Source organism: Pollicipes pollicipes, unplaced genomic scaffold, assembly GCF_011947565.3.
Source record: "Pollicipes pollicipes isolate AB1234 unplaced genomic scaffold, Ppol_2.1 Scaffold_7261;HRSCAF=8764_pilon_pilon_pilon, whole genome shotgun sequence".
NCBI lineage: Eukaryota > Metazoa > Arthropoda > Thecostraca > Pollicipedomorpha > Pollicipedidae > Pollicipes > Pollicipes pollicipes.
The window spans coordinates 2,826,497-2,845,384 of record NW_023597054.1 but is presented as its reverse complement, the minus strand read 5'-3'; the positions used below and the strand labels follow the sequence as shown (position 1 = coordinate 2,845,384).

Below are 18,888 nucleotides of genomic sequence, written 5' to 3'. Positions count from 1 at the left end.
GTTTTTCCAGTAACAGCTCTCACAAGCACCCAAAAGGTTTTTCTGCTCGTGTGACCTGCATTCCCGTGTGGTATGCCCGTTTCCGGCTTTGTCGAGGCTGGATGTTGTTGTTTTTCCTGCTTCTTGTTACAAATCTGCATTTATTCTGCCGCTGTTGGTTACCTTGAGAATTACAGCCGAGTGCACTGAGGAGAGCCCATTGGCCTCTGTGAGGAGGGGGGGGGGGGGGGGGGGGCGGTCATCTCCCCATGCGGCTCCCCCTGACTACGCCCCTGTTCGGGTGGTCCAAAAACCCGCATTAAACATTCATTTGGACAATTAAAGAGCACATCATGAAGGTCTGATCACATGCCCACATAGGGGTCGCCAGGGTCAAGCGCGTTTAGACACTAGGGGTCATTATTTTATTATGCCATTCGCATTTATGCTTGATTCGACGCTTGATGCTGGCGAGTTGTAGCTTCCCAGGTCTATGTCTTGGGACCAATCATGCGGTGGTGATCTGGTGCTGTGAAAAGATGGCTAGCAAGGAACGCAAGCCCAGCTACTTTTTATTGCATTCCAGCCAGAACGTTTATTGCGGGGGTGTTTAGTGGTCTTGTGACGTCACGCCTGCAATCAGCTGAAGGTTTTGTGACCTTCACAGGGCGCACCGTCTCGCATGATCAGCTGGCAGCCCCGCCGCGGCAGACCTCGCCTGATGGGGACGGTTCGGTGTTGATGGGGAACGAGAAGGCGAGTTGTTGGTATTGTGTCATGAGTTACAACATAGTTTGGCCAAGATTCTTAAAGCATTTGCAAATTTATGATGCATAGCGATACCAATTGGCATGGTTGTCATGCTGGATTCAGTTAATTCAGCTGTTTTGAGAGGCAAGCATGTGCAAACTAGCGGTACTTTGGGAGCAGTTTACGTGTCGTCAGTCCCATAAACCCGTCATTGCTGATAGGACCTGCTTGCTGCTCCATATTCATTGTTCCTGTCCATTTGTAGACCCACCTGTAGCTTGGAGGCAGTGGAAATCGAGACCACAGGTGGCCGAGCATTCAGATTGATAGGCTGGATGTAAGGATTGTGGCAGGCCTACCTTTGTAAGATCAGTGCATCAGACAGCCGTGGGCCCTTCTTCTGGAAAAAGGCCCTTGTGACTCTTACATATATATATATATATATATTATATGTATATATATATATATATATATATATATATATATATATATATGTACACATACATTAATACATTTGCATTTATATTGTTTATGAACATGATGCATATTTATTATATGAAGTTGTTTTGCCATCAAAGTTGTATGACAGTCATAACTTTATTTTAACCTGTGGCTAACATGGTTATGCTAACCTTCATGGTCAAGGGGGAGGGAGATCTAGATCCACTTCTGTTGCTGCGCATGTGCAGGCCATGTGAAATGCCCAGTGTCACTTGACAAAAGTCTCAGAGTGAATATAATATTTGGCTAAGTTAACAGAAAGGTCAGCTCACAGCTGGCTAATTGAGGCAAAGCAGCCATCTGGGTGGCCATGTTGCAGTATTGTAAATGTGTAAAACTCTATTTGGCTCTGTCTAATGAAAGGATCAAGATTGAATTGAATTGACTACAACTGAGAGGTACAACTAGACTGGTGAGTTCGTGATATATAGAACAAGGATTGCTTGGAAGGTACCAACTCTAGGCCAAAATTGTCCTTTGATCCATTTAACACCAATGAAAATTATTGGTTGACCTAAAATTAATTGCTGCTGTCCCATGCTAGCTTACAACATTTAGATCTTTTAGCCCAGTGATAGGCCTTTGTGATCTGGGAGATGCACTAGGGAGGCAAATAACTATTTTCTGCTTATTTCACAGGAATGAAATGCTAATGGTTGCAAAAACAGCCTAACAGATAATCAATGATGAAGACATCTCAATCCGAATCACTTCCTTCAAAACTGATGCATCGTCAGGTAAGTTGCATTCTTTTGTCATTCAGGTTTGCTTTTGGTGAACAATATGTTAATAAGGATTTGGTGAACAATATGTTTATAAGGAAAGCAGCCCAAGAAACAGTCAACCAACCTTAAATAAAGATGCTGTAAATGGGGTCATGTGATAGATAAGTAGACATGATGCATGATAACCCTATCTTACCTACTGCTGTCATGGATATGAAGGGCCACTTGGTCTGTTAGTTCTGTTCATGTCAAGCTCCTGAAATGGTGAGCTCCTCTCTCATGTATGGTATAAGGAAAGAGTACGTATGCAGTACGCAGTGACTGCCAAGTCAGAATTTCAAAGATTTTCAAATCTGTGTAGCCTGCCTCTGCTCTCTCCAAGTGTTCTACTCCACCTTGCTGAATAGTTCAAGGTGAGAGTTATATTCAGAATGGCATATTAACATTGTGCACAGTAATGGGAGGGTAGACCAGTAAAGGCATAAGTGATCCATGGATTACATCTAGCATCTGGGATGCCTGGAATACTGCAACACTGCTGCTGCTCTCTGGTCACAGAACTTTGGTCCACTGTGTGTCAAAAGTCTGGATCTTATGTGGTTCCAATGGCCTGGAGCTCCATGCCATTCCAGGAGTAAATCTTCTTGGCCATTGCCAACCTAAGTGCAAAGTCATGCACTTTTTCACATTTAACTGCAGGAACCAGGACTTGGACCACCACAACAAGGCATTCAGATCTTTCTGCAGTGTGGATCTGCCCAGTCATCTGTGCACACATTTGTATGAGCTGGTCTTGATGGTGAGGAGCTTCATAGAAACTTGTTCAAATCAAGGGTGGTCCAGACAAAAATGATGTATAAAGACAATCCCAACATGGATGCCTGAGCAATGTGACAGACCTCTTCACTCTAATCTGTCATGCAATTGGGCATGAATACTGTCAGTGACATGCCAAGAAAGCTGGAACATATTGGATAAGTTTGCTGTTGACATCACAGCCCTGAAGCCTATGAAGAAGGTGTTAGTGTTGGAGTGAATCAAAGGTCTTACTGAAGTTGATGCCTTCATTCCACTCCTTCATGGCATCCAATAGCTGAATGGAGCATGCATTTTTTGACAAAAATTTGCTTGAGCCTGGCTGAGCTTGTTTGTATTTGTTGTGTGCTCCAATAGGCTATACCATTATCCAATATTCGATATGCCTCACCAAGGAACCTTGCTTCATGGGTCAAACTGCTGCCCAGCCAACAGAGTGGTAGGAGGATGTCTATTGTCTGCTGTCCTCCTCGCATGTAGGGAAGACATGACCAAGTTTCCAGTCTGAGAGAAGCACACTGATGTCAATGGACTTGCAAAAGGCTTGCACAAGGGAACAGACAGTATTTCAAAAGATCCTGGTGAGGCGCTGGGCTGCCTTCAGCCAGCTGGTGGGCTGGAGGCAGACACATTCATGTCGGCTGAGTCCGCGGTGTGATGTGTCGGGTGGCGAGAGAGCAGTCCGCGGTGTGATGTTTCGAGTGGCGAGGGAGCAGTCCGCGGTGTGGTGTGTCGGGCGGCGAGAGAGCAGTCCGCAGTGTGGTGTGTCGGGCGGCGAGGGAGCAGTCCGCGGTGTGATGTTTCGAGTGGCGAGGGAGCAGTCCGCGGTGTGGTGTGTCGGGCGGCGAGAGAGCAGTCCGCAGTGTGATGTGTCGGGCGGCGAGAGAGCAGACCGCGGTGTGATGTGTCGGGCGGCGAGAGAGCAGACCGCGGTGTGATGTGTCGGGCGGCGAGGGAGCAGTCCGCAGTGTGGTGTGTCGGGCGGCGAGGGAGCAGTCCGCGGTGTGATGTTTCGAGTGGCGAGGGAGCGGTCCGCGGTGTGGTGTGTCGGGCGGCGAGAGAGCAGTCCGCAGTGTGGTGTGTCGGGCGGCGAGGGAGCAGACCGCTGTGTGATGTGTCGGGCGGCGAGAGAGCAGACCGCGGCGAGAGAGCAGTCCGCGGTGTGATGTTTCGAGTGGCGAGGGAGCAGTCCGCGGTGTGATGTGTCGGGCGGCGAGATAGCAGTCCGCGGTGTGATGTTTCGAGCGGCGAGAGAGCAGACCGCCTCGCCTGCCCATCCGGCAAGTGCCGAATGTGTTTACCGATGTTGCCGCACCTCAGTTGGTGCCACATCAGCACTACATCCGGGTGGTTCTGCGCGTGTCAGCGGCGGAGCATGGCGAGATTCGCCGAAGCGGATATGACGCGATATGTGCACTGCGGGTACGGCATGAAGGCTCTTGCAAGATGATCTTTGGTGGAGCAATGTTACTTCAGTCACATTGGAAACCGCTGTATTTATGCTTTCGTTCACAGGTCCAGGGGCATTTCCCCAAAAGATCGAAGATCCCAGCTTCGCTGTTCACAAAGTTTCCTGGCAGACTTGCATTCTGTCTGAAGGATATTGTTCCATCGCCCTCAGTATTGAGCAAGTAAGTGCTGGGTATGCTCAGTTGATGTCCGTTTGTCAGTCTAGCTTATGTTTCAATGATGACAATGATTAAAAGGTGAAATCCACACATTTTTAATGGATGGTTTTCTGTGATGAGCTTGCTTAAGCAGTGCTTGTTGTGTGAGCCTTGATCCGTGGCCTCCGACCGCCAAATCCAGGTAGAAATCAACGGTAGAATTTGGTGGTGAAATCTTAACGTGCCAAAATGCGCGACACGATCTAGCCTGCCCTTTGGCGTCAGCCGTCAACGGCAAATGGGGTCGGCCTGGAGCGGCCCGCACCCGCCCTGCCGCTGATGGGGGATCTCAAGGCAGTCGGTCGAGCCAACCGAGCTATCTGGATGGATCATTGCATTCCACGTCAACAGTGATAATGAATAATCTGATTTTTCATCGATTTGAATTTGTAAGAACTGACAGATGCATGTTCGGACGTCAAGTATCTTCATGTTTCATAATTCTGCTAGGTGCAATTCATGGCGGAGAGACACGGACCATCCGCTCCCTAGCTTTGATATCCCATTCACTCTGTTTAAGACCAGGTGATGTGCGTGAAATGACAAGGCGTTGGCTGGATTGACGTTGAAGCCTCTTGGTATATGACTTGCGTTTTGTGACGCACTGCGCGCCAGTGGCAGGGTGGGAATACCTTGCATTGACATAATTATTGCTGTTTCAGTCACATTTTCCTGGGATTCTCCAAATGTGGTCAGTTTGTTATTTCTTATACTCAGAGCACCGAGTTCGATGAGACGTCCATGATCTACATGCAATTCAGGTGAGCGCACTGCTCAATGTGTGTGTTAGCTCCGTAGCGGGGTGGTGGGGCTGACTGGTGCCTCGTCAGGGATCTTTGTGACAGGGTGGAGCGCGCGCTGTCTCTCGTCCGTCGTGTGCACTCACCAGTGTCGCTGGAAAGCGTGGAGCGCGCGCCGTCTCTCGTCCGCCGTGTGCACTCACTAGTGTCGCCGGAGAGCGTGGAGCGCGCGCTGTGTCTCGTCCGCCGTGTGCACTCACCAGTGTCGCCAGAGAGCGCGACGCCGGCCGCAGTGCCAGCGGCCTGCTGCCCTCCTGCTGGACATGTCTTGGCCGCTGCATGAGGCGGTGATCAGAGCCGCACGCCGTCCATAGGTACCGGCTGCACTGGTGGATCTTTGTGCCGCACCAGAAGCTGCGCAAGGCGGCCGAGGTGACGCTGTTCGGTGAGCAGACGGTGGAGAGCCGCCTGTTCCTGGCCGTCTGCTACTGGCCTGAGGAGGACCACCGCGTGGTGGTGTACGGCTGCAGGTGGGTCGGCCGGCCGGCCGGGGCTCCGGCGCCCGCCGGCAGCCGCAGCCCAGTACACTGCTGTTGGGGGCCAGCGTAGGATGTTGCCATCACACTGTTTTGGTAGGGGTCTGATGACGACAGGATTGAGCGGGAGAGGGGGGGGGGGGGGGGGGGGGGGGCGGAGGACAGCCGTGAACCTGCACACTGACGTCACCTGTGGGGTTAGTTACGCTTGGAGTGCATTCCGGGATGTCATGCCGTTTCGGGTTGTGGACGTAATATTATAAAATACTTGTGAATTAATGGTCAGTGGTGTTTTCTGTGCATTATGTTCTATCTGATGGAGGGACTACATGAGCTGCTTGAAACATTTTGTTTGAATTTGATTAAGATGCTTAATATCACAGACCGCCATCAGGTGATCGCAGGTGACAGGTGTACCATCAAGGAAAGTTCCACAAGATATTAAAGGTGTAACGTAGTGTACTCAAAGTATGCAGCATAGTGCTTGCGTGCGTGCGCGTGTTTCCACCGATGCTCTCCCTTCTTGCTCGTTTGTTCTCCATGCCAGCTGTCGCACAAACCAGCCGCTGCGTGCCAGAAGGTAGAACAAATGACACTTGTGTCCAAGTTAGACAATGGAAGGCTTGAAAGACTTCGTGACCACCGACCGCGTGACGTGAGCGAGTCCGTCAGATCGGCGACGTCCTGACCTGCACGGTAGTGTGCCGCCTGGACGTGTCTGGCTGTGGCGTGACCTGGCCGCCTGGACGTGTCTGGCTGTGGCGTGACCTGGCCGCCGCCTGGACGTGTCTGGCTGTGGCGTGACCTGGCCGCCGTCTGGACGTGTCTGGCTGTGGCGTGACCTGGCCGCCTGGACGTGTCTGGCTGTGACGTGACCTGGCCACCTGGACGTGTCTGACTGTGACGTGACCTGGCCGCCGTCTGGACGTGTCTGGCTGTGGCGTGACCTGGCCGCCGTCTGGACGTGTCTGGCTGTGGCGTGACCTGGCCGCCGCCTGGACGTGTCTGGCTGTGGCGTGACCTGGCCGCCGTCTGGACGTGTCTGGCTGTGACGTGACCTGGCCGCTGGTGGCCCTGTGACCGGGTGCCGCTGGTGACCTTGTGACCAGGTGCCACTGGTGGCCCTGTGACCGGGTGCCACTGGTGGCCCTGTGACCGGGTGCCACTGGTGGCCCTGTGACCAGGTGCCACTGGTGGCCCTGTGACTGGGTGCCACTGGTGGCCCTGTGACCGGGTGCTGCTGGTGACCTTGTGACCGGGTGCCACTGGTGGCCCTGTGACCGGGTGCCACTGGTGACCTTGTGACCGGGTGCCGCTGTTGACCTTGTGACCGGGTGCCGCTGCCGGCAGCGATCGATCCGAGGACAGCGTGCAGGGCTCGCGCTGCTACCTGACCATCACCGCCGTGCCCTCGCTGGACGCCTGTCTCGACTGTGTCCGTGTAGCCGAATCATACGGCGAGGACGGTAAGCCCCAGTGTGCATCGCCGCCTATCATTCGCGGACCATGTTGTGTTTATCTCAAACGCCTGGGTAACGGTATACAGCCGTCAGATGTGCTTGATATTAGGGACAAGAGCTTTCAGCTCCTTATTTTTGGCATTATGAAGTGAAGCTAGTTTGCTGAGTTATTGACCTTTTATATGCCTGAAGGTGCTGGTTAAGTTATGTTATAGCGGTAAGCAATATTGAGTACCTCCAATACAGTCATTGTTTAGCACTGTAGCGTCTTTTCACCATTACCTCCTTGTGTATTGAAGGTCGTTGACTTAATGGTCGTAAGCATTAATCATAGAATCATAATAGTCAGCAAAGAAGTTTGAGCTCGCGCAGCTATCAGTTATGGGTCAGTCGTGGAGTCAGTGATGAAATGAGTCCATGCTGAACACATAACGTGCATGATGCGTCCCGAATTCAGTCAGCGGTCGGTGACTGGTGCTGACTCTGACTGGCTGCCTGTGTGACTGGTGCTGGCTCTGACTGACCAGCTGTGTGACAGCTGCTGGCTCTGACTGGCTGGCTGTGTGACCAGTGCTGACTTTGACTGGCTGGCTGTGTGACTGGTGCTGGCTCTGACTGGCCGGCTGTGTGACCGGTACTGGCTCTGACTGGCCGGCTGTGTGACCGGTGCTGGCTCTGACTGACCGGCTGTGTGACCGGTGCTGGCCCTGACTGACCGGCCGTGTGACCGGTGCTGGCCCTGACTGGCTGGCTGTGTGACTGGTGCTGGCTGTGACTGGCAGGCTGTGTGACTGGTGCTGGCTCTGACTGGCTGGTTGTGTGACCAGTGCTGGCTCTGACTGACTGGCTGTGTGACCGGTGCTGGCTCTGACTGGCCGACTGTGTGACTGGTGCTGGCTCTGACTGGCCGTCTGTGTGACCGGTGCTGGCTCTGACTGGCCGGCTGTGTGACCGGTGCTGGCTCTGACTGACCGGCTGTGTGACCGGTGCTGATGTGCGGCCGACAGAGCTGGCCGAGAGCTGACCGGTGCTGATGTGCGGCCGACAGAGCTGGCCGAGAGCTGGGACTCGTGCGTGCGCTTCAGCTGTCTCCGGCACGGCGCCACTGTGCACACGAGCTTCGAGCTGGTGCCACCGTTCCCCGTGTTCCTGCCGCGGCTGAGTCTGCGCCGACGCGGCGCAGTGGTCATCAACACGGGCAACTTCCTGCACGTGGTGACGGCGCAGGTGGCGGCTCCGCGGCCGGAGCCGCCGCCGGCCGACGACGCCAGTTGCGCCGGCAGTGACCAGCTCTCGCTCAGCAGTCTGGAGGTGGACGTGGCTGAGGAGCCGGGGCCGGCGCCGGCGGCGGCGCGCGGCGGCCTGCCGTGGCGTTTTGACCCGCGCTCGCCGCGCGCCGACGACCCGCGGCTGCGCTCGCCTCGGCCGCCGGAGGAGGCGCGCCGGCGGCCGCCGCGACCCGAGCCGACCGCCGAGCGCGCCGCCAGCCCGGCCGAGCGGTGCGGCCGCGGCTGGCGGCGTGGCCTGCCTGCCGTCCGGCAGGCCAACATCAACGCCGACGAGTACGAGTTCTCCGAGGACGGCTCGGAAACGCACCGCGAGAACTTCACCGTTTTTCGCAAGAAGCGGTTGGCCGACAAGAAGTACGAGTTTTCAGACGAGAACTCTGAGAACGTGCCGCGCTTCTTCGCGGCGCGGCCGTCGGTGAGCGGCGAGGGCCCGTGCCTTGTGCCTGTCAGTGACGCGCTACTAAGTCCGGCCGGCGGCATCAACTCCAAGCGCCGCTTGCTGACGGAGGAGGCGGCTGCTGCCGCCGCCGCTGAGGAGCGCCGCTCGGTGGACGGTGACGCCGTGCTGCGTGCCATCAACTGTAACACCGAGCCGGAGTTGTTCTTCAGCAGCGCGGCGGCCGAGAGCGACTGCGAGTCGGAGGCGTCGCTGCTGACAGCCAGTCCGCGGCCGGCCGAGCGCGTGCGGCCGGCTGTCGTGCCGCCGCCGCCTGCGCCCGGCGCCTGCTGCGTCCACCTGCGCCGACGCTACGTCGAGGTCGACGATGAGCTCGTGTCCGTCATCACCGACGTCGAAGGTGGGCTATGTTGTGAGGATGGTGTGTGTTTTGTTTCTGGTAAGTAAACCTCACTTGATGGCACACAGAAACGCTCGCCTGGGAACGACGGTGCCGGCGGGCGCAGGCCGGCCGCCGGTTTGGTGGGATCCAGACGTTACTATCCTGGGGGAGCAGTGTGAGGGGTGCAGCTTCGAGGCGAGCTTAGAGGCCGTGCGCCAACAGGTGAGGGGCCGCACGGAGCAGGCCGAGGGCGAGCTGCCCGGCTCACGCCCACAGGAGGCTCAGCAGCGCACCTCGCCAGTGTGATGGCTGGCCGCTCGGAGCAGGCCGAGGGCGAGCTGCCCGGCTCACGCCCACAGGAGGCTCAGCAGCACACCTCGCCGGCATAATGGCTGGCCGTTTGGAGCACACGGCCTGCTTATGTTGCTCGTTTTATGCCCACGTCGTGGTCGTTGTTCCGATGCGTTTCTTTGCTTCCAGAAGTGTCGTGAAAACCAGTTCGACTAGGTTAGGGCACTTTTCGTCTTCAAAATGGAATGCAGGAGAGATAGCAGGCGGGGCAATACTGGGTGCGCGTGGGCTATCACTGCTGCCGTGTGTTGTCCGCACGGGGGCCAGACTCTGGGAAGCACGTGGGTTCTCGCGGGGCGATACCCTCCAGGGCAGCCCTGAAGCCGACTACACTACCTTGCTCTCAAAGCAATGTTTCATCGCATGGTTGGCATTTCGTGACAGGAGAGACTCGTGCGCAATCGCTCGTTGAGAAGCTGGGACACGTTCGTAATGGCCAGTGTTGTGGTGTGGCTCTTGCCCCCATGCGTAGCTCCTAACGTCATTGCATTTTAGTCAGACGTGTACAAGTTTGGCCTGTGTTTGGCCTGTGTGGGCAGCGGGGTGTTGTGATTGTGCGCTGTGCTATACAGAGGACGAGCTCGGTCGAGTGTTGTGCCTGTCCGCTGTGTTGCTGTGCTGTACAGGTGACGAGCTCGGCCGAGTGTCTTGCCTGTCTGCTGTGTTGCTGTGCTGTACAGAGGACGAGCTCGGCCGAGTGTTGTGTCTGTCCGCTGTGTTGCTGTGCTGTACAGAAGACGAGCTCGGCCGAGTGTTTGCCTGTCCGCTGTGTTGCTGTGCTGTACAGAGGATGAGCTCGGCCGAGTGTTGTGCCTGTCCGCTGTGTTGCTGTGCTGTACAGAGGGCGAGCTCGGCCGAGTGTTGTGCCTGTCCGCTGTGTTGCTGTGCTGTACAGAAGACGAGCTCCGCCGAGTGTCGTGCCTGTCCGCTGTGTTGCTGTGCTGTACAGAGGACGAGCTCGACCGAGTGTTGTGACTGTACGCTGTGCTGCTGTGCTGTACAGAGGACGACCTGAGCCGGTCCACGGGGTACCACTACGCCTTGCCGCTGGAGGTGCACGGCTCCGGATACTCCCAGATGCACATGGTCACCCATTCGAAGGCGGAGAAGCTGGTGAGAGCCACGCCCCGATCCTCGGACTGGCCGGCCGCTCTGTGGCCTCTTGAAACGATAGCCGACGAGAAGCCGCTTGGGCGCATCGTCTGCCAGGAGTTCGTCAGCGGGCTGGCTGGCAGGGGATGGCCGCCGCCCATTGCCGGCGGCGAGATGCCAAGTGGATGCTGAAACGCGTGAGGGGAGTTTCGCCCGTTATTTGCCTCTGGTGTCCTAAGTCGCCTCACTGTTGAGCGGCCAGCGAATATGCGTGTGGCGCGGTGCTACTGTTAGCGCTGGTGCGCTCCTCAGCCCCGGCTGACCCGGCCCGCTCCTCGGCCCCGGCTGACCCGGCCCGCTCCTCGGCCCCGGCTGACCGGGCCCGCTCCTCGGCCCCGGCTGACCCGGCCCGCTCCTCGCCCCAGCTGACCCGGCCCGCTCCTCGGCCCCGGCTGATCCGGCCCGCTCCTCGCCCCAGCTGACCCGGCCCGCTCCTCGGCCCCGGCTGACCGGGCCCGCTCCTCGGCCCCGGCTGACCGGGCCCGCTCCTCGGCCCCGGCTGACCGGGCCCGCTCCTCGGCCCCGGCTGACCCGGCCCGCTCCTCGCCCCAGCTGACCCGGCCCGCTCCTTGGTCCCGGCTGACCCGGCCCGCTCCTCGGCCCCGGCTGACCGGGCCCGCCCCTCGGCCCCGGCTGACCCGGCCCGGCACTCTGCCGTCCTGATGCCGCTCCAGGTGCTGCCCTGTGTGCTGGTCAGCCAGCTCAGCCTGGACGTCGAGCAGTTTTGCCACGAGATATCGCAGCGACTGTGCGCAGAGGCCGGCAAGAAGTACTGGTTCTGTAACGACTATGACGTCGAGGTGGTGGAGGTGAGTGGTGACAGTCAGCTGCTGTGCTCTCAGCACGTTGATAGTGAAAGTTAAGTGACAGCGGAATACCTGGACGTACAGTGATTCACATGCACCAAGCCCGGAGATCTAGTCGCGTGGGTTTACGAATGCGGCAGCCACTGGCTTACGAGCGTGGCAGGCGCTAGTCGACACGTGACTTGACTGGCGAGGCTGTGCTCGACACGTGACCTGACTGGCGAGGCTGCGCTCGACACGTGATTTGACTGGCGAGGCTGTGCTCGACACGTGACTGGACTGGCGAGGCTGCGCTCGACACGTGACCTGACTGGCGAGGCTGCGCTCGACACGTGACCTGACGGGCGAGGCTGCGCTCGACACGTGACCTGACTGGCGAGGCTGTGCTCGACACGTGACCTGGCTGGCGGGGCTGCGCGGGACACGTGACCGGGTGCTCTCGACACCGTCCGTCGATGTGAGCGCCGCCCCGGCTGCAGCGGTGTCCGGCCTGCCGTCAGGTGAATCCGGACTCAGGTGACGTGGTGGCCGTGGCCGTGGTGCTGGTGCAGGCCGCCGTCAAGATGAAGGGCCTCTCCAACGCCACCAGGTGAGAGGATGGCGCCTGCTGCGGGGACTCTGGCGGGGCGACGAGGCCTGAGCAGGGCTTATCCTCGACGGGCTGGCTGTCGGGCAGCTGTCATTTGCATGGCCCAGCCATTTAGCGCGTGTCAAGCTTCTTTTCGTTTCTGAAAGCTATTGGTGATCCTGTGGCATTGTGTGCCAAAAGTCGGCAAACAATATGACTGTCCCGTGAACAACTGATTTTGCAGTAGTCAAGCATGCTAAGGGCGCCAATCATGCAATAACACCTGGCGCTGGTTTCGACAAATTTCCAGCGCTTAGAGGTGTGGTTGAACTATACCGGAATAGGGCATATCAAAATTTATCCATTAGGGTGCGCGGCATGTAAATATAGATTGGTGTTACCAGACTTGCTGTCCGGCAGCCCCCCACGCACATTTCGGTGAGTGACAATCGATTGCCGTTTGAACCCCATCCCTGACATCTGACCTGCCTGGACGATCTGCACAGCCCGAGGCGCCCAGATGCTGGGTTGACCGCCTCTCGCTGCATGCTGATTGGTCGATTTAAGCAAGAGAAAGAGTGATAGGCGACGAGCCTCGAGCGAGATTGGCGTAGCATAAAACTACCGACATCCCTGCCACCCAAGATGCCGAATATTGTGGCGCTGCTCGAATGACCAAGGTTATCGGTGCTGGCACCCGGTATCTCCGCCGTAAGCGCGCAGTCTTTTTGGTCCAGCAGCGCTCATCTGATGACGATTATGGCGTCGAAGTTCGCTGTCCTTGTATGAGAACAACTGCGAACCACTAGCTGTGATTACGCAAAATTTCCAGCCGATTATTTATTACAATGTCGATCTATGACTGGAAATTATTGGACGTGGCTCGTTCGCAGGGGTACGCATAATAAATTACACTTTTTTATTTCGTGCAATATAGGTAATACTGCCGATGGTACTCGGTTTGACGGCTGCCAGTCCGCAGCTTCAGCCGTACGCTACGGCTCGGTTGATGGACACGTCTCCGCTGGGCTTTGGGACTAACGTGGCGTAGGTTTTGCGTCGTACGGTGTAAAAGCGAGGGATCCTCGGGACGCGTGCTGCGTGTGTGTGTGGTGGCATAGTTCATAAGTCTGAGCTCGTTGTGCGGACTACAGTCTGTTATGTCGGCCACGCCGTGGTGGTGTTCACCTGCGCTCGCTTCTGTCTTGCTATTCATGTTCAGCCAATGATAGATGATGATTAAAGTCGACAGCATACCCACAGGCTAACTTCAGGGAACGACCGCTGTCTCGCGTCTCGTGTAAATCTTTCTAAGCCACCCAATTGGACCCGACGGGCCCATCCGTATGCCAGCTGTGCATAGTTCCCGTGGTTCCGCGGCTGCATATGAGTAGTGTTATGTGGGAGGGTGGCCGTTCCTTGCGCTGACCCCGGCCGTGTTCGACGCTGACCCCGGCTGTGCCTGACGCTGACCCCGGCCGTGTTCGACGCTGACCCCGGCCGTGTTCGACGCTGACCCCGGCCGTGCTCGACGCTGACCCCGGCTGTGTTCGACGCTGACCCCGGCCGTGTTCGATGCTGACCCCGGCCGTGTTCGACGCTGACCCCGGCTGTGCTCGACGCTGACCCCGGCCGTGTTCGACGCTGACCCCGGCCGTGCTCGACGCTGACCCCCGGCCGCGTTCGACGCTGACCCCGGCTGTGCCTGACGCTGACCCCGGCTGTGCCCGACGCTGACCCCGGCCGTGCTCGACGCTGACCCCGGCCGCGTTCGATGCTGACCCCAGCGGTGCCTGACGCTGACCCCGGCCGTGTTCGACGCTGACCCCGGCCGTGCTCGACGCTGACCCCGGCCGTGCTCGACGCTGACCTCGGCTGTGTTCGACGCTGACCCCGGCCGTGTTCGACGCTGACCCCGGCCGTGCTCGACGCTGACCCCGGCCGTGCTCGACGCTGACCTCGGCTGTGTTCGACGCTGACCCCGGCCGTGTTCGACGCTGACCCCGGCCGTGTTCGACGCTGACCCCGGCTGTGCCTGACGCTGACCCCGGCTGTGCCTGACGCTGACCCCGGCCGTGTTCGACGCTGACCTCGGCCGTGTTCGACGCTGACCCCGGCTGTGCCTGACGCTGACCCCGGCTGTGCCTGACGCTGACCCCGGCCGTGTTCGACGCTGACCTCGGCCGTGTTCGACGCTGACCCCGGCTGTGCCTGACGCTGACCCCGTCTGTGCCCGACGCTGACCCCGGCCGTGTTCGACGCTGACCTCGACCGTGTTTGACGCTGACCCCGGCTGTGCCCGACGCTGACCCCGGCCGTGTTCGACGCTGACCCCGGCCGTGCCCGACGCTGACCCCGGCCGTGCGGACGACAGGCGGCCGCTGAGCTCGGTGCACCGGTACCAGTACCGGGCCTCGTTCACCTTCTCCTGGAACATGGAGACGGGTCAGTACAGCATGCTGACCTCGGACCGGCTGACGGAGGTGACGGACGCCCGGGACCTGCAGCCGGCCGGCGGCGGGCCGCGCTGGCAGCCGGCCCGCCTGCTGGCCACCGCTCTGCGGCACCCCAGCCCGCTGCCGCAGACCGCCTATAACACCGTCAGGGTTATGACCAACCAGCCGGCCCTCACCGGTGAGCGAACGCCGGGCGCTGCCCCCACCACTGCGAACACTAGGCTGCGGTCAGGTACCAGAGAGGCTCCAGCTGTGGTGAGGGGTGGGGCGGGGGAGGGGTATTAGAGGGGCTCCAGCTATGGTGAGGGGCGGGGTGGGGGAGGGGTACTAGAGGGGCTCCAGCTATGGTGAGGGATGGGGTGGGGGAGGGGTACTAGAGGGGCTCCAGCTATGGTGGGGGTAGGGTGGGGGAGGGGTACTAGAGGCTTAAGCTGATAGCTTAAGAATGGAGGGAAGTGAGCCTTAATTGAGTGATGTGAGCAGGTGGTGATGGTAGTGCCATGGAGGGAAGTGAGCTTTGATTGAGTAATGTGAGAAGGTGGTGATGGTGGTGCAATGGAGGGAAGTGGGCTTCGATTGAGTGATGTGAGGAGTGGGTGATGGTAATGCAATGGAGGGAAGTGAGCTTTGATTGAGTAATGTAAGAAGGTGGTGATGGTGGTGCAATGGAGGGAAGTGGGCTTTGATTGAGTGATGTGAGGAGTGGGTGATGGTAGTGCAATGGAGGGAAGTGGGCTTTAACTGAATGGCGTTGGGAGGTGGGGATGGTAGTGCAATGGAGGGAAGTGGGCTTTATTGAGTGGTGTGAGTAGGGGATGACGGTAGTGTGGTTTCCTAGTGTGATAGTTTTCCAGTGTGGTACGGCGTGTTATCTGTATCCAAATTCTGGTGCGTGCGCTACAAGCTGTGGTACACTTCACTGTAGGGCTTTAGCATGAGAGCAGTGTCCGTGACTTGCTGTGCGGGACCCCGGATGCAGTGCAGGCGTTGCTGTGGCTGGAATGGCATCCCCTGTGTATGGCGATGTGTTCCCTGCCTCGGCCCGGATTCAGAGTGTGACTGCCGTGTGGTGGGCTTTGCCAGCCTGACGCCTTGGACTGGTGGAGACTGATGAGGTCTTAGATGGTGCTGGTGAGATATGAAGTCAACTATTGATCCTTCACTAATTGCCTTCGCCTCCATTGACGTATGGCTGTTCAGCGGCAGTGACTGTGAATGCCGTGTGGCGACGATGAGGCGGACCGCCGGCTCATCGTCTCGTTAGTATTTGTAGTGTCCAATAGGTAGTTGAATTGTACTTCGGCTTCAAAAGGCATTGGAACCAATTTGCTGATGGTGGGCCACTTTTGTCGAATATATGCCATTGTGAGCCAAAAAAGCTAAGCAGAAGATGTCCGCTTTCCCGCGCGTTGTCATGCCAACGTCTGGGGCCATATTCGGTCGTACCAGCGATGAACAGGCGCCATGGGTGTGCGTTCATCTGACACGACTGTGGTCGGCAGGTACCTCACTGAAGACGATCGTCGACCCGCACAACATGTTGGCCCTGCTTCTGGCGCCGCAGAGGGCGGCCAGTGAGGATCGGTGATTGCGCTCCGGCTTGATCTGGTCTGGTCTGGTCTGGTCTGGTCTGGTCTGGTCTGGTCCGGTCCGGTCCGGTCTGTTCTCTGGTCCGGTCCGGTCTGGTTGGTCTGGTCTGGTCCGATGCAGCCCGGTCCGGTTCAGTCCAGTTCGACCCGATGTGCTCCGGTTCGCCACCGCCCCGCAGCGTCGGCACCCGGCGGCTCGTTCCTTCTCGTTTCGTTCTTCGCTCCATGGGCTGTGACTCATTCGGGGACCCTGCGCGCCGAACAATACTCGTCCGCTCGGTGGGAGCGGTGTGTCCGAGCGTGCCGTGCGGTGGGCACAGCACCGGCAGCGCTGCATGGCACCGGCTGACATGTCCCAGTCGTCTGTCCTCCGCTGCAGCCAGGCCTCTGCTAGCACAGGACCGCTGCTAAGACATCGATGTTTGTCCGAGGTTTCAAGAACGGGTGTGGAAGCGCGTAAAACACGACGTATAACCGTCGTAAACCAGGCGCATGACCGAAAGATCGCAAAATCTCGTACTTGAACCGGACTTACTGGCGATGCCTTGTTTGGAACAATGTCATCAGCGGCTGTGGCGGCTCACGTTTTCTCTGCGCGAATGGTGCAACAGCGGGTCAAGCATTGGGCCAGTGGTGGCGATGGGCACTATTACTCGTTTCTTACCGAATTTCTGCGTGTGTTGGCGATGGCCGCAGGCTCTTACAGCTCCGTATGCTCGGTAAATATGATCGATTCGCTGTCGCGGTCGCCGCGACACTCACGCGTGTTCCAGCGTCAGTATTGCGTGAAATCGCACTGTCGCCGCATTGGCCGACTGCGCTCGCGACTGGTGGTCGTATTTTCAGCAGTGTGATACGCAACAGACGCCGGCCAAGCCGCCAGCGTAGTGCGCCCCGCCGGCTCACAGCCGGTCATGCTGGTCCCGACTGCTCGAGGATGGCGGCTGTCGATGTGACACCAGCTCAGATCTGACCGTGAGGGCGAGATCGAAGCGTTCCTCCGGACGACTGGCCCTCCCCGTGCCCATATTCCGTTATATTTTGTTCTGATGCGGGCGCGCGGCGTGGCAATGAAGCGGCCCGGCCTGTGGCGCTTTCCGGTTGTGTGCTGAGACATTTGGTGACATAGAATGCAGGCTCCGTGTTGTGATTGAGATGTAGAGCCTCGAGAATCGTTTCTTTGTGTTCCTCAGTTTGCCCTCGAGACTGCTCAATTGTCGTTACGGCCGACCGTTTGGCCGTATAGTAGGAAATCGTTGGGTTTGCCGCTCTTGAGTAGGTCAATACACGGATCACCATGTGTGTCAGCCGCAGTGTGCGCCGCATGCCCTGCACCCCGGAGCCGTGGTATTTAGGCCCGGACAGTGGATCCGCGCTGCCAGTTCGGCGGCTCGTGTCTGAGAGGCGACACTAGCCGACAGGGACGTGTCGGGGAGGCGACGCCAGCCGACAGAGACGTGTCGGGGAGGCGACGCCAGGCGAGCGTGACATGGTCGCGGCAGCCAGGACTCCGCTGGCCCAGCAGGTTGACTGAGGGGCGGCAGCGCCGTCGAGGTGCGCTGCTCGATACACTCCCACCTATTTTGGGATGTATATGGTCCACACTCGTCTTCCTGGAGCGTCGCGCTTAAGCATGCTAACGACTCAGAGCCGCCATAAAGCTGATCGAGTCGGCTGAAATCTGGACAGTTACGATGTTACGTCATCCGAGATGTGCGACAGATTCTGGAATTGAATTAACGGCCGGCGGTGGTCACGAAGTCGGGACGGTCGATGTCATGTCTCAGCTGGCGCACCCTGGCGGCCAGAGCCATCTCAGGTCTGCCGCCGCACTCTGGCGCCCGGGCCATCTGCCGTCGTAGTCTGGCGGCCGGGCCATCTGCCGCCGCAGTCTGGTGGCCGCGGCCGGGCCATCTGCCGCCGCCGTCTGGCGGCCCGGCCATCTGACGCCGCAGTCTGGTGGCCGGGCCATCTGCCGCCGCAGTCTGGTGGCCGGGCCATCTGACGCCGCGGTCTGGCGGCCGGGCCATCTGACGCCGCGGTCTGGCGGCCGGGCCATCTGCCGCCGCAGTCTGGTGGCCGCGGCCCGGCCAGCTGCCGCCGCCGTCTGGTGGCCGGGCCATCTGACGCCGCAGTCTGGTGGCCGCGGCCCGGCCAGCTGCCGCCGCCGTCTGGTGGCCGGGCCATCTGCCGCCGCCGTCCGGTGGCCGGGCCATCTGACGCCGCCGTCTGGCGGCCGGGCCATCGCGGACCTGCCGCCGCAGCCTGGCGGCTGGCGCGCCCTAATGGCCGGAGTCAAAGTAGAACTGACGTCGCGGTCAGCGGGGATCTGTGGAATTGGATCGCCGGAATCCGCAGATCGCAGAACGCTGCCATCGATGGAACACGGTGTAACCCAACGTGTCTCACTTTTGATAGTTCATCGACAGTTCCGCTGGAATTCATAACGTGATCACGAGCCGGACAGCAGGCCGGGCGAGTCTTGCCTGCCCGGCCTGCTGTCCGGCCCACCTATCATACCGGCTGGGAGATCCAGCAGTACTCGTACGGAATGGGGCACGCATTTTGTTGCGCACCAATCTTGTGAAATTTGCGGGCGTGGCTAATACGTTTATAAAATGTGTGGTAGATTCTGGTAGAAGTACTGCTGGTCCTTGTTTGGTTGCAATTAGCCCAATCCACAACACTTGCAATTACCAACGCGAAACAACAAGCCTGGCCGCA

At 58.4% G+C, this 18,888-nt stretch overlaps 1 protein-coding gene across 1 annotated transcript; it reads left to right on the top strand.

Moving 5' to 3' along the window:
- The first annotated feature begins 676 nt into the window (after positions 1–676).
- Positions 677–17,471, top strand: LOC119112511 (DDB1- and CUL4-associated factor 15). Its single transcript, XM_037236720.1, has 14 exons — positions 677–735; positions 1,870–1,967; positions 4,287–4,402; positions 5,101–5,199; positions 5,553–5,708; positions 7,065–7,180; positions 8,223–8,512; positions 8,717–8,878; positions 9,143–9,260; positions 10,597–10,706; positions 11,420–11,554; positions 12,052–12,140; positions 14,494–14,753; positions 16,078–17,471. Exons 2-14 carry the CDS (start codon positions 1,914–1,916, stop codon positions 16,161–16,163), a joined length of 1,791 nt encoding a protein of 596 aa, XP_037092615.1. The 5' UTR covers positions 677–735; positions 1,870–1,913; the 3' UTR covers positions 16,164–17,471.
- Positions 17,472–18,888: the final 1,417 nt, after the last annotated feature.

What these genes read in the sequence shown, in the direction of transcription:
- LOC119112511 (XM_037236720.1), top strand. Translation starts at nt 1,914, where the DNA reads ATGATGAAGACATCTCAATCCGAATCACTTCCTTCAAAACTGATGCAT. An exon ending in TGGCTGAGGAGCCGGGGCCG is followed by an intron (nt 8,513 to 8,716) that starts GCGCCGGCGGCG and finishes GCCGTCCGGCAG; the next exon opens with GCCAACATCAACGCCGACGA. An exon ending in ATGACGTCGAGGTGGTGGAG is followed by an intron (nt 11,555 to 12,051) that starts GTGAGTGGTGAC and finishes GCCTGCCGTCAG; the next exon opens with GTGAATCCGGACTCAGGTGA.